This window comes from Podospora pseudocomata, chromosome 5, assembly GCF_035222375.1.
Source record: "Podospora pseudocomata strain CBS 415.72m chromosome 5, whole genome shotgun sequence".
NCBI lineage: Eukaryota > Fungi > Ascomycota > Sordariomycetes > Sordariales > Podosporaceae > Podospora > Podospora pseudocomata.
The window spans coordinates 1,379,943-1,393,717 of record NC_085889.1 but is presented as its reverse complement, the minus strand read 5'-3'; the positions used below and the strand labels follow the sequence as shown (position 1 = coordinate 1,393,717).

At 53.0% G+C, this 13,775-nt stretch overlaps 4 protein-coding genes across 4 annotated transcripts; 3 read left to right on the top strand and 1 right to left on the bottom strand.

Annotated features, from left to right (window-relative positions):
- Positions 1-2,500: 2,500 nt before the first annotated feature.
- On the top strand, positions 2,501-2,887 carry QC762_503435 (uncharacterized protein; the record flags this gene model as incomplete). The annotated part of the gene is made up of 1 exon (XM_062890764.1): positions 2,501-2,887. One exon carries the CDS (start codon positions 2,501-2,503, stop codon positions 2,885-2,887), a length of 387 nt encoding a protein of 128 aa, XP_062741867.1.
- A 966-nt stretch (positions 2,888-3,853) lies between these two features.
- On the top strand, positions 3,854-4,960 carry QC762_503420 (uncharacterized protein; the record flags this gene model as incomplete). The annotated part of the gene is made up of 1 exon (XM_062890763.1): positions 3,854-4,960. The coding sequence occupies one exon, from the start codon at positions 3,854-3,856 to the stop codon at positions 4,958-4,960; it is 1,107 nt and encodes a 368-aa protein (XP_062741866.1).
- Positions 4,961-5,232: 272 nt separating this feature from the next.
- On the top strand, positions 5,233-13,672 carry POL2 (DNA polymerase epsilon catalytic subunit). Its single transcript, XM_062890761.1, has 3 exons — positions 5,233-7,219; positions 7,274-7,419; positions 7,469-13,672. Exons 1-3 carry the CDS (start codon positions 6,600-6,602, stop codon positions 13,462-13,464), a joined length of 6,762 nt encoding a protein of 2,253 aa, XP_062741864.1. The 5' UTR covers positions 5,233-6,599; the 3' UTR covers positions 13,465-13,672.
- On the bottom strand, positions 5,436-6,359 carry QC762_503410 (uncharacterized protein; the record flags this gene model as incomplete). Its single annotated transcript, XM_062890762.1, has 2 exons — positions 6,042-6,359; positions 5,436-5,977 (listed from the first exon to the last, which is right to left on the bottom strand). Exons 1-2 carry the CDS (start codon positions 6,118-6,120, stop codon positions 5,436-5,438), a joined length of 621 nt encoding a protein of 206 aa, XP_062741865.1. The 5' UTR covers positions 6,121-6,359.
- Positions 13,673-13,775: the final 103 nt, after the last annotated feature.

The following is a 13,775-nucleotide window of genomic DNA, read 5'->3' as shown; positions in this document are numbered from 1 at the left end:
ACATGACACCCTCAAAATTGGTGCATGGTGCCGGATTGCTGCCCCCGGAGAACGGACACAGCAGCTGGTTGCAAGTTGGGTTTGTTAGGGTGTAGCCGCGGCCGTACAGACCAAAGTTGAGCTTGGCTGGGTTCAGCCCGTCAAACCAGAGCGGCTTTGTATTCTCGGAAATCTCGCGAATGTCGGCTTGGCCACGGACCTTGCTACCCAAAGCTTTGACGTCGGCATCCCACGGACCATGCAAATCGTACGCCATGAAGCCAAAGAAGTCGACGTAGGGCTCCATGGCCTTGGCATCGAACCAACGCAGATACCAGTAGTAGGGCGCCAAGGTCAGGCTGATGCCGTACTTGCTGCCGTATGCTGCCCGCATTTCCTTCATCAACAGAACGAGCTTGCGCGTGTCAGCCAGTTTATTTCCGCCTCGGTCAGGGTCACCGGGATACTCCCAGTCAATGTCGATACCAGTGAAGCCGTACTCGTCCATGGAGTCCTTCACGGACGAGATGAAGGCAGCGCGACGGTCGTAGTCGGCAACCATCCTGCTCCAGGTGAAGTGAGTGGGCGTGCCCTTGTCACTGAAGTCAAAGCCGCCAATGGCAATCCATGTCTTCAGCCCGGGCTTGGCGAGGCTGGTGAACTCGCGCATCATGGCTGGATCATCGGGATGAGCATGGGCGATCTTGTAGGTGACCGGGTCGATGGAAGCAAATGAATAGAACAAGTGAGTGTATCCGGTGGTGTTCAGCTGTCTGGGAGACACCTTGTTGCAGAGGCGGTTGCGAACGTTCCAAGACTGATAGTATCCGATGTGACGGCCACCTGTACTGCCACCGCCGTAGGGGCACGATGGGGGGCCTGTGATGTAGCAGGAACCGTGTCCGGCCTGACAGGGCAACGTGCCTCGCAAGGGGTCGGCATTGTGGCAATAAGACTCGGTCGACTAGGTAGACAGTCAACAGTCACTCAGAATAGCACACAAGTAAGTGTATACTCACACCACACCAGCCGCTGGCCGAGCAACACAATTTCATTCCGCAAGGCATCTCAGCAAACTCGCTGTGCTCGCCGCACATGGCCGTCGCGTTGCAATTGGAACGACGCAATGTGGCCTGCCTTTGTTCAATACTTTTGTCATCAGAGCTTGGTCAGGGGGTAGCAGTGCAGTGTGGCTGGTGTGGCGGATGGTCTAACAGCACGATGAGAAGTAGACCACGATAATGGCGCATCATAGGGTGTGGTAGCTTCTGCATTGTCATATCTACATGGGCATATATTCTAGACTCTTACTTATCGAGTCTTTCTATCTGAGCTAATGCTTTCTGTTAATGCCCGTCAAGTACCTTGATGGCCGGTATTCATTGCTGCCGTCCTGTTTTTTCACCTTCCCACTGCCCTAGAGTACTTCTCCCTAAGCTCTCCTGCCTTGTGCCCTCTGCCCTTCCCGGGTATTCTTCTACGACCTGATTTCTCCGAGTCTTGCGTTGCTCCTTCTTCGCGAGTGGAAAGATCAGCCAACCAGCTTACGTAGATACCTTGGTGACTAACCGTGTGAGTCCCTTATCTATTCACCTTGCTATGATGATAGGGAACAATAGGTAAACAATGGGGATTGATTCCGGCCATTGGCTGGCCCCGCCTTCTGCTACTCAGGTATAAATTACCCTCTTCTGATCCCCTCTTCTTCCTCTGCTCCTTTTTCTCCTCCTTGCGCCTCTCTTTTCACCTGTTGGAGCTTTAGTTCTTGCCCACTTTAGCATCTGTTTTCGCCGGCCCGCGCTTCTGTTATCGCCTCCTCGCGACTCCATTTTGCCAGCCCGCCTGCTCACGAATAACAATGGTGAAGTCAAAGGAAAAAACCCAGCATCGCAAGAAGACGGCCGTGGGTTCGGTTGATGTAAGTCCCCGATCAAACACATTTGCCGTCGATGGTTCCCTACCCTGGCTTGCCTCCATACACATTCATTTTCACTGTGAAATGCCGCTGCAATGCCAACACTGTCAATTATCATGCTCGACTTTCTCAGCGTTTTGTTTCAAGTAATGACGGACTCAGGCTGCTTCTTCAACCGCCAACGCTGCTCCCGTTCTCGACCCCGCCGCTATCCAACCTGATGCTGTGATCACGCTCGCTCAGATTATGCAGGCAAGTATCTCGACCATCGACACGGAGCAGTTCATTCCAGTGTCTAACAGTGATGCAGGAGTTGCGCGATGAAGAGATCAATGGAATTGAAGTCGACCTCGGCAGTTGCGACGACGTAGAGCATTGGCTGTCTTCAGTGTCAGTTGGCTCCAAGAACATGGCACCCACAGAAGCCGTCAAGGATCTTGACAAAACTTTGGGCTCCACCGTCGACAGTATCGCCGACCTTGCCCTCGATCTTCACAGCACCGAGAAGACGACTCTTTTCCCCTTGGAACCGGTGTGAAGATTGCCGATGAACGTGTTGAGGACACACAGGCCGACATTGACCAGCTCTGCCAGAATATCACCAACATGCAAGCCAACATGTACCCGATCCTGCAGGAACAAGCGCGTTTGATCAAAGATCAAGGGGACACGATCGAGGCCCTCAAAAAGCACAACAACCTGCCGGCCACGGGTGCCACTGCTCTGTCGACCGACGCTGCTACGTTGGATGCCCTTACTGAAGCAGTTCAGGCCCTTCATGATCGAGTCACTGCCATTGAGCTCACGGTCAACAAGGCTGTGCTTTTCAGTGATCAGCAAGGGCAATCTGACATCTCGGTAGCCGCAAACTCGATAAGGATGCAAGACAGGGAGCGCGAAAATTTCAACAAGTGCTTGGATGAAACCCTCCGTGATTGCCCACGGGACCATGGCGCTATCAAGCGCTCCCTGGATGGCTTCCTCGCGGTGTAGGAAGCCGCGCAAGCCACGCAAGGGGCCGAGATGGTGAAGTTGAAGAATGACTCAATCGCCTGGATAGAGGGTGGGGTAGATTGTGATCATGTAAGTACCAGTCTATTGCATTAAAAGCTGGGACTACAACTCCCTAATGCTGAGGTCACAACCCCTTCCAAGCTGGGATTCCAAAGCGTTGAGGTTGGGATGGTGTTTCTCCAAGCTAGGAGAAAGCGGAGACTACATTATACCAACGCCCCTTGTATGCTAAACATATGCTCACCCGCCTCCGAGACTTGAAGATTTAGCATTCCTGCGTCTGGTTGGAAATTTATGGAGGTCCCTTTGGCGATGTGATTGCAAACAAGGCTACAGGCAAGACGTGGTTGGCATCGATGGTATCAACGTCAGGTTGGGCAAAAGGTTGGGTTTGTACTCGGTCCTGGTTGTCAAACACTAGAAGTTAATAGACACCAAAAGATTCTGTGAAACATATCCCACGTGTACCGCAATAGCAATCGGGTATGTGACGTATCGTTTGACTGGAGGACCGGAGTCTCTGGGCCGATTGTGATCAGTTGAAGTTGCAAAAGGTGGGGCTCGATGTGCCCATGCGACTGCCAAAAGTGGGGCGGGGAACCCCTGCACAAGCCACTGGTGCCCTGCATTCAGACTCCGACTCCCTTCTTCAGCAATTCAACCGCCGAGCGGCCAACAATAGCGTAGCGCATCGGCAAGCCATCCATTGTCAAGACCACCTGCACTTAACTGCCACGTTTTTGGAACCTACTACCGTACAGCCAGCTGTTTATATCTCCTTCCCCCCTCCCAGGTCTCCTCGCCCAACTCCCATAGCTGCTATATCGTCGGCAAGATCATCGAGTCCAAAAGGCACTACCGCACCTCATCTGCAGCCCTATAAGGCTCGGTGGATTCATCAAGCAGCAATTGACCGCCAGCGCCGCCGCCTCCCGAAACGTTCGAATGTTCACACCAACAACTGAAATGGCAGCGCCATCACCCTTCTCAACGCCAAAGCGAAAGCGCGAGCAGATACTAGGACGTCAAATCCCCGACTTCCCCTCTCCAGCACATCAACAACAACAGTTCACCTTCAGCCCCGACTCCTCCCAAACGGACGACGGCAGCACAAGCCCCCGAAGCTGCGTCGCACACAGGTTCCGGGGCCTCGCCCTGGGGCCCACGCCGAGTGGGGGTGGGGTCGTCCCCAACAACAGTAGTGGAGACAGCGCCAGCAGTGTTAGAAACTCTTTTGGACCCCCCCCCGATTTTGGCAGCGCGATGGATACCTCCTCGTCATCAGAGATGGACATGGACAATTCGGAGAGGGGATCCCGCAAACGGGCGAGGACTCGGGAGGTGGTGATGGGTGATGATAATGTGACAGCGGATGCGGTTACCCGGGACAGTCTGCAGGATGCAGAACAACACCAAGATATCGCCGATAAGCAGCGGCAGTCGTCACCAAAATCGCTCCGTTTCGCGATTGATACTGGGGTAGTGGAACAGTCGGAGACGATCGCCAACACGCACACTACCGCGCCTCGAGCAATTACTCTACCATCGAGGACAAAGTCTGCTGCGAAAAAGCCCCGCAGTCGAAAGACTACTCCCCAGCCGCAGGCACAGCTTCCGTTGCCGGCTATGACGCTTACAAATCTCCCGATTTTGGCTCCGAAACCACCGGCGGCTGAGGCGACGGCGGCTGGTCCGAAGCCACCGACAACGGTTATTACAGATCCCTTACGGGCATCGCTGACATGGCACGACGACGAGATTACGATCTATGACCCTGATGACAGCGATGATGATGGGACGGGGATTAATGGGATTGGGTTTAAGCCTACGGCTGCGGTGGCCTATGCGAGGACGGTGAAGAGGAAGCAGCAGCTGGCTGAGTACAGGAAAAGAGAGGAACGAGAGGCTAGGGCGTGGAGGAACCAGAGGAGGAGGCGAGGGGAGAGTCCGGCTGTTAGCCTCAGTGGGAGTAGCTCGGATGTGAAGAAGAAGATGGAGAGGAGGAGGGTGAGGTTTTTGGACGGGAGCGCTGAGGTTAAGGTGACGGTTTAGGGTTTTGGGGTTGGGGATATATTCCAGGATGGAGACGGGGCTTTTCAACGATACATTGGAGAAACTGGCGTTTGGTTCCTGGCTTGGGCTTTTTGCAGGGTTCTGGCAGCTTGTTCTAGCAATGATGGGTTATGGAGTTCCTGGTTCTTTTGTGAGCGGCAGGCTAGCCAACAATTTCTTCTTTGTATCAATGGGTTTACTGAAGTAATGATAACGGCCGCATGGATGACTGTCTTTTTTTTTTTTTTTTTTTTTTTCCTTTTGTTCTCAGTGGTGTGATTTGGGTGGATTTGAAGGAGGATCTTGAACATGGTGAATAGCGCAGCGTTGAATTGTTTTAACATGACAATGGAAATATACCCATCATGAATGATATATTGTATTTGGTACCCAAAAGCTTCCCCTCGTGCTGGTGCTCCCACTGGTATATGTACAACCTATCTTACACCTCACTATCCTACACTTTGTGACGTCCCTACCAAACCTTCCACCAACTCTTCCCCTTTTGCTCCTCCAGTAACCTCCTTTCCTCTTCCGCCTTCCTCCTCCTATCCTCCTCCTCCTTCGCTCTCATCTCAGCCTGTTTTTGCCCGTATACCTCTACCACTCTGGCCACTTTGGCCTTCTCCTGCCTTCGCTTAGCCTGGCAGTACTCGTACTGGAGGATGGCGGTCAGGGCGCCTGTGCCGACGGCCCAGTTGGCGGCGCGGGGGATAGGGAGACCGAGGATCGAGCGGAGGATGCCGACTGCGGAGCCGAGGCCTATGCCTGTTAGGAGGCCGGTGCGGGCGCAAGGGGTTTGGTGGACGGTGAGGAAGGAGGAGGGGGTGATGGTTGATAGGGCTGCTGTGAGGGAGAGGTCTTCTTCTTGGGGATTTTTTTTTTGGGACGGTGATGAGGGCGTGAGTGTTGGCGGTTTTTGGAGCCACGGGAGGTCGGATTGGGGGTTGTCGGAGGAGTCGTTTGGTGGGGTGGCCATCTTGGGTGGGAGAGGTTGAGTTCGGTGGAGGGGTAGTGCTGGAGCAAACTTTGGAATGTTAACAGTCGATATGGGAAGTATGTGGGCGCAATTGAGGCATACCTGGGTTTGAGCTGGCCGGTTGTTTACTTTGCCTTGGTCTTGAGCTTCGGCTTGTGATGCAGAACTCCAAGTCTTGCATCTGTCCACTGCCGGTTCGATGGTGTGGTCTGTGCTTTACGTCTGCCAAAACGTGGGGAAGCTGTCTACAGAGGGTTAGGGTTTTTTGTGTCCCCGTTGCACCCCTGCGTTAAGTGCCCCACCAAGTCGCGTCGCGATTGGAAGCGCGCTTCAGAACGCGTCTTTGTTTAATGGGTTTTTGCCAACACAGTCGAGGCAGTGGTCCACAGCGAACACCACCATCAATTGGCACCTTTCCCAAGTAATCCACGGACTCAGGAGCTGTGTCTTTCGTTCTTTGACATTTCTATCAGTTCAATGCTGCGTTTTTCATGATTGAGTGTCGTTTTCTTTTGCTCGGCACTTCCACTATCGTATAGCGTATAGCGCACAGCGGCATCCAGCATAGAAAGCCAAGACAGCCAGCGCCATCGAGTCTACAGAGTACCCCGGGTCGACATTAATTGACACCCGTCCACGGGATAGTTACATACCTTCACCATGCCGAATACCTCCCTCCGCCAGCCCCGGGGCGGCTACCGACGAGGCGGCAAACAAGCGTACCATGGGCCCAAGACAAAAACCTTTGCGGCTTCGTCCAGCACCCGTGGCGAGGCTACCTCGATGGATGAGAAGTGGGAGAGAACCGCACTGGCACACCAGATCGACGAGAATATGGGTTTTGCGCGCTATGACGCCGGACGGAAGCGCGAGGGCTGGTTGGTCAATGTACAAGCTACCTCTATCGACGACCCACGGATTCCCGGAGGTGGCGGCAGGGCAGCGCTTGACTGTTACTTCATCGAGGAGGACGGACAGACATTCAAGGCGACGGTGGACTTTGAGCCATACTTTTTGATAGCTTGCCGAAAGGGTCATGAAGGGGAGGTGGAGGAGTGGTGCAAGAGGGTACCTGGGGGTGGAGTGGTCAAGTCGATTAAGAAGATTGAGAAGGAGGATTTGAGCATGCCGAATCACTTGCTGGGATACAGGAGGACGTTTCTCGAGATCAAGTTTCACAATGTGCAAGACTTGATGGCGGCAAGGAGGGATATTATGCCGATAGCGGAAAAGAATAAGAAGGGGATGGATGCTATGGACACATATGCTGAGGTTGCTACGTGAGTTTGACATTCAGGGGGTTTCGCTCTTGCTGGCTTACTGACATATGGCAGAACAAACGGCAACTTTGATCTTTTTGATGACGACTTACGAAGAGACGACCAACGACACAAGACATCATTTGCTGAGGCGAGCGATTTTATTGTTGATATCAGGGAATATGATGTTCCATACCACGTTAGAGTAATGATAGACTTGGGTACGTGCCTCTCGGTTCTTTACCCGCATTGTTGGCTAACTCCTGTCAGACATTCGGGTGGGTAATTGGTATTTTGTAGAGGCCAAAAACGGTGTGACGACGGTTATTCGAAATGAGGACCGCCTCGCCCCAGCAGATCCGGTCGTCATGGCCTACGATATCGAGACGTGCAAGGCGCCATTAAAGTTTCCCGATGCCGCGGTGGATCAGATCATGATGATATCCTACATGATCGACGGGCAAGGTTTCTTGATCACGAACCGAGAGGTTGTCTCCGAAGACATTGCGGATTTCGATTACACACCGAGACCAGAATACCCCGGGCCGTTTATGATCTTCAACGAGCCGGACGAGAAGTCAGTACTAGAACGGTTCTTTCTCCACATCAAGGAAGCTCGACCCACCGTTATCGCCACTTACAACGGTGATTTCTTCGATTGGCCCTTCGTGGAAGCCCGTGCTAGCATCAACGGGATTGACCTGTACCACGAAATTGGTTGGAAAAGGGACAGCGATGATCAGTTCAAGTGCAATTACAGCGTGCACATGGACTGCTTTCACTGGGTCAACCGTGACAGTTACCTGCCACAAGGTAGCAGAGGCTTGAAGGCTGTCACGGTGGCCAAGCTTGGATACGACCCAGACGAACTCGATCCCGAACTCATGACACCCTACGCCCAAGAAAGACCACAAACCCTAGCTGAGTACTCAGTCTCCGATGCCGTCGCCACCTACTATCTGTACATGAAATACGTCCACCCCTTCATTTTCTCTCTCTGTACCATTCTACCGCTTGGCCCAGACGACACGCTCAGAAAGGGTACAGGAACCCTGTGCGAGATGTTGTTGATGGTGCAGGCCTACCAAAAGGGTATCGTGCTTCCAAACAAGCACGTCCAGGCCAAGGAGTCATTTTGGGAAGGACACTTGCTGGAATCAGAGACGTATGTTGGTGGACACGTCGAAAGTATCGAGGCTGGCGTGTTCAGGGCAGACATCCCCGTCACCTTTGCCGTTGACACAGGGGCAGTGGATGAGTTGTTGAGGGATCTGGATGCTGCCTTGAAGTTTAGTATCACGGTCGAAGAAAAGAAGTCCATGGACGATATCACCAACTACGACGAGGTGAAGGAGCAAATCGTTGCCAAGCTCATGAACCTCAAGGAGACGCCAAATCGCCTCGAGAACCCCCTGATCTACCATCTCGACGTCGCCTCCATGTATCCCAACATCATGACGACCAATCGGCTGCAGCCGGATTCCATGATCTCAGAGTCAGACTGCGCAGCCTGTGACTTCAACCGGCCTGGCAAAACATGCGACAGAAGGTTACCATGGGCGTGGAGAGGAGAGTATCTACCAGCGAAGCGCGACGAGTACAACATGATTCGGCATGCGTTGGAGAGCGAACGGTTTCCAGGGAAAAGGCCTAACATGCCGACAAGATCGTTTCGGGAACTACCCGCTGATGAACAGGCAAGTCTGATCAGAAAAAGACTGCAGCTCTACTCGCAAAAGGTCTACCACAAGATCCACGACTCCACCACGATTGTCCGAGAAGCCATCATCTGCCAACGAGAGAACCCCTTCTACATCGACACGGTGCGCGATTTCCGTGATCGTCGTTACGACTACAAGGGAAAGGCTAAGGTGTGGAAAGGCAAGACGGATGCCCTCAGGAGCTCAGGGGCATCAGCGTCCGAGGTTGACCACGCCAAGAAGATGATCGTTCTGTTTGACTCGTTGCAGTTGGCGCACAAGGTCATTCTCAACTCCTTCTACGGATACGTCATGAGAAAGGGTTCCCGTTGGTACTCAATGGAAATGGCCGGCGTTACCTGTCTGACGGGCGCTACCATTATTCAGCTTGCCAGATCTCTGGTCGAGCGCCTCGGTCGCCCACTGGAGCTTGACACGGATGGTATCTGGTGTATGTTGCCGGCTACGTTCCCAGAGAACTTCACCTTCAAGCTCAAGAACGGCAAGAAAATGACCATTTCGTATCCCTGTGTCATGTTGAACCACCTGGTCCACGACAAGTTCACCAACCACCAGTATCAGACTCTTGTTGACCCGAAGACGTTCAAGTACGAGACCCACAGCGACAACTCCATCTTCTTCGAAGTCGATGGTCCGTACAAGGCCATGGTTCTTCCAACATCGAAGGAAGAGGACAAGAACTTGAAGAAGCGTTATGCCGTGTTCAACGACGATGGCAGTCTTGCTGAGCTGAAGGGTTTCGAGGTCAAGCGAAGAGGTGAGCTGAAGCTCATCAAAATCTTCCAGCAGCAAATCTTCAAGTTCTTCCTGGACGGCACCACTCTGGCCGAGTGCTACACCGCTGTAGCCAAGGTTGCCAACAGATGGCTCGACGTCCTCGACAGTAAAGGAACAACACTTGCCGACGAGGAGCTGATGGAGCTCATTTCCGAGAACCGCAGCATGACCAAGACTCTGGAGGAATACGGCTCACAAAAGTCCACATCCATCACGACGGCCAAACGCTTGGCTGACTTCTTGGGTGAGGCGATGGTCAAAGACAAGGGCTTGAACTGCAAGTTCATCATCTGTGCCAGGCCCAAGGGGGCGCCTGTCACTGAACGTGCCGTGCCAGTTGCCATCTTCTCTGCCGAGGAAGAGACCAAGCGGATGTATCTGAAGAAGTGGCTCAAGGAAGAGCCAGCCGATACGGATCCTCGTGCCTTGCTTGACTGGGAGTACTACCGTGAGCGTCTTGGCTCTGTCATTCAGAAGCTCATCACCATTCCGGCAGCACTGCAAAAGGTCCGCAACCCAGTACCGCGCATTCCCCATCCGGACTGGCTGCAGCGCCGCATCAACATCAAGGACGACAAGATGAAGCAGAAGAAGCTTACCGATCTCTTTGGACCCACCACCAAGCGCCCTTTGAACGATATCACCAACCAGCTGGGAGATCTGGAGGATATTGGTGATCTGCTCAAACCCAAGACAGTTACCTCGGCTATTGCTGCCTCCCAGAAAGTGCTGTCATCTCACAAGCGCAAGTCCCCTGAGCCAGAAGAGGATCCCTTTGCAGCCCTTCCCAAGAAGATGCCCGATCCAAGCGAGGACTACCCCGCGTTCTTGGAATACCAGAAACAGAAGTGGAAGCTTCAAAAGCAGGCCAGGGCACGGAGACGCCATCTGTTCGGTGAAAGGCGTGGGAATGCACAGAACAGTCTCCAGCAGACCTTCCGCAACCAGGCCGAGGTGACCTTCAGGAATACTTGGCAGGTTCTCCAGCTAAAGGCAACGGACATGCCAGGGATTGTTATCGCTTATATACTCATCGACAACAAGATCCACACGGTCAAAATCAATGTCCAACGTCAGGTCTTCTTGAACTTGAAGAGCAAAGAGCTGCCGGATATCGAGATTGACGGATGTCAGGTGGAACAGGTCAACCATACACTTCCCAATGGCCATTCTTCGGTGCACCTCTTTAAGCTCACTGTGCCAGAAGAGATCTACTTTGCCGAGGCGGAGAAGTTTTCACTGCTGTTTAACCACCCAAGTGTGGAAGGCGTGTATGAGAAGCAGATCCCACTCAACCTTCGGGCACTTCTCCAGTTGGGTAATCTCTGCACCATTGATACCAGCCAAGCTGGTGTCCTTGGCAAGGGTCTCGAGCAAGGGTTTGACCTTGATGGTCTCAAGAAACCAACCAAGCCAAGACCGTATCTGGAGGGCGCCCGTATGTCTTATGTGTATCTGTCACACATCAGCGCCGGTGACCGGCAGATCTTCGGCTTGTTCTCGACAACCGGTGATCAAGCACATGTCATTATCCAGCAGAAGAGCAAGGACGGCGGTCAGGATTTGCCAAACATTTCCAAGCTTTACTCAGATTTGCTTGCTCGGCGGATCAGCGAAGAGGGTGAAGACTCTACCTGGCAAGAACGCTTCCAATACCAAGAGAAGCTGAGCGTCAAGATCACTCAGGTCACTACGCGCCGCAAAGCTTTCCTCGAGATTGGCGACATTGTCAAGAAGATGAAGAAGGAGGAATCCGGTCCGACGATGATGGTTATCCAATCCTCGCAACGCAACCTGCTGGTGCACGATATTCCCATCTTGGGCGAGTTTCCTGTCATGCCACTCAAGTACGACACGGCCGATAGCTCGCTGCCGCCTCTTGGGTGGCAAACTGTGGTGGCACGCCGTCTGGTGAACCACTACCTTAGCCTTGGTTCGTGGATCACGCACTTGACTGCCCTGGCCAAGTACGGCGATGTGCCACTGTGCAACTTGGAGCGGGACGATCCCCGCTTCTTGATCGACGTTGCCTATGCCCGCCGACTGCAAGCCAACAGTGTTGTTTTATGGTGGTCGCCTAGTCCGCGGCCTGACCATGCTGGGTATGAGAAGGATGACGTGGTTGGTCCGCTTGATCAGGTGCAGATGCCTTCGGTTAATACCCCTGGCACCTATGCTTCAGTTTGCATTGATATAGAGGTTCGCAATCTTGGTATCAATACCATCTTGACGTCATCTCTTATCAACGAGCTTGAGGGCGCGGACAGTATCTCCTTCAACCCTGCTGGTGATGGCGGGGGTGGGGAAGAGTCGTTTCAGTCTGAGAATGCATTTGCGAACGCTGGTGTCCAAGTCCTTCGGGAAATGGTCAAGTCATGGTGGGCTGAGGCCTGCAAAGGGTCGACAATGGCCGATATTATGGTGCAGCATCTCATCCGCTGGGTTGAGTCCCCGGCATCTTGTCTCTATGACAGAGCTCTGCACTACTATGTCCAGATGATGAGCCGGAAAGCTCTTCTCCAGCTCATGGCTGACTTCCGCCGCGTGGGGTCGCACGTTGTGTACGCCAGTGCCAACCGCCTCTTGTTGCAAACCACCAAATCTGAGGTTGGCAATGCGTACGCCTACTCGCAGTACATCCTCAAGAGCATCAAAGCCAAGCCCCTGTTCCACTTCATCGATCTTGAAATCAAGGAATACTGGGACTATCTGGTCTGGTACGACGAGTTCAACTACGGCGGTAAAGCCTGCCAGGAAGTTCTCGAAAAAGATGAGCAAGATCTCCAGATGATCATGCACTGGCAAATCGCGACGTTCCTCCCAGTCCGACTGCAGCCAGTCTTCCGAGATTGGGTAGTCGAGTTCATCGAGCTCATGCACGGCATCAAACGGCCCGCTAATGGATCAGATCCCACCGCCACCCCAAGAATGACCCAGCTCCCCTTCCGTGGTGACAGCACTCAACAAGCCGATGACAAGGTCCCCACAGGCGCTAACCAGATCATCCTGGGGAAGAATTTTGAGAAGCCGCTCAAGAAGGAAATTCTAGGGTTGATTCAGGCGCAAAAGAGGGAGATGCTTCACCCAGAGTTGGCCAATGACTACAGCTTTCCTGTTTTGCCTGGGTCTTACCTCCCTCAGCTGCTTCCTTCTTCTGCGTCTACAGGGCCGGCGCATAAGAAGAGCGCGTCAGCAAAGCCAACGGCGAACCCAATCCTGGAACTGGTCAAGGCGCTCATGCAAGTGCTCTCTCTTGACAAGAACATCACTCTTGAGGCGAGATTGCTGAGGAAGGAGTTGTTGGCGCTTTTTAACGTGAGGGAGTTCTCCAAGGAGGGGCAGTTTCTGAATCCCTCGGAGTCGTTGAAGATAACCCAGTTGAGCTGTGAAAACTGTACCATGACGCGAGAGTTGGATTTGTGCAGGGATGAGGATTTGATGCCTTTGCCCGACGAGGAGCCACAGGCAAAGAGGTGGGCTTGTCAGTATTGCGAGGCGGAGTATGATAGAAATGCGATTGAGGAGAGGCTGGTGGGCGAGGTGGAGGGGATAGTGGTCGAGTGGACCTGTCAGGATTTGAAGTGTGGGAAGTGTGGAGCGGCGAGGGTGAATGAGTTTATGGAACATTGTACTTGCTCTGGTGAGTGGAGGGAGAGTGTGAAGAGGGAGGAAGTCATGAGGAGGTTGAGGGTTTATAAGAGGGTGGCGGGTTTTTATGGGTTGAGGATGTTGCAGGATGTGGTTGGGGAGATTTGGGAGGGGTTGTGATTGGGCAAGGGTGGGACCCGCTTTTAAATAGGGGGTTTGTTTGTTTACTTTTTGTGGAGTTAAAGGGGGGTGGTCTTGGCTTTGATAAGGTGGTTGAATGACAAAAGCTCATTTTTGAAAAGCTGGGTGTCCCTTTTTCGATTCATTTTTGGATTCCGATATGGGACTTGAACATTTCCGTAGTTCTGTTTCACAGATTTTATTATGGTCGTCCATCTTTGACTTGAATGCTGATCATGGCGTCAGTGTGACAGCCAGGTGGTCTGGACCCGGGCCATCCGAGACATTTGGACCTCCTTTCTTGTGTTGAC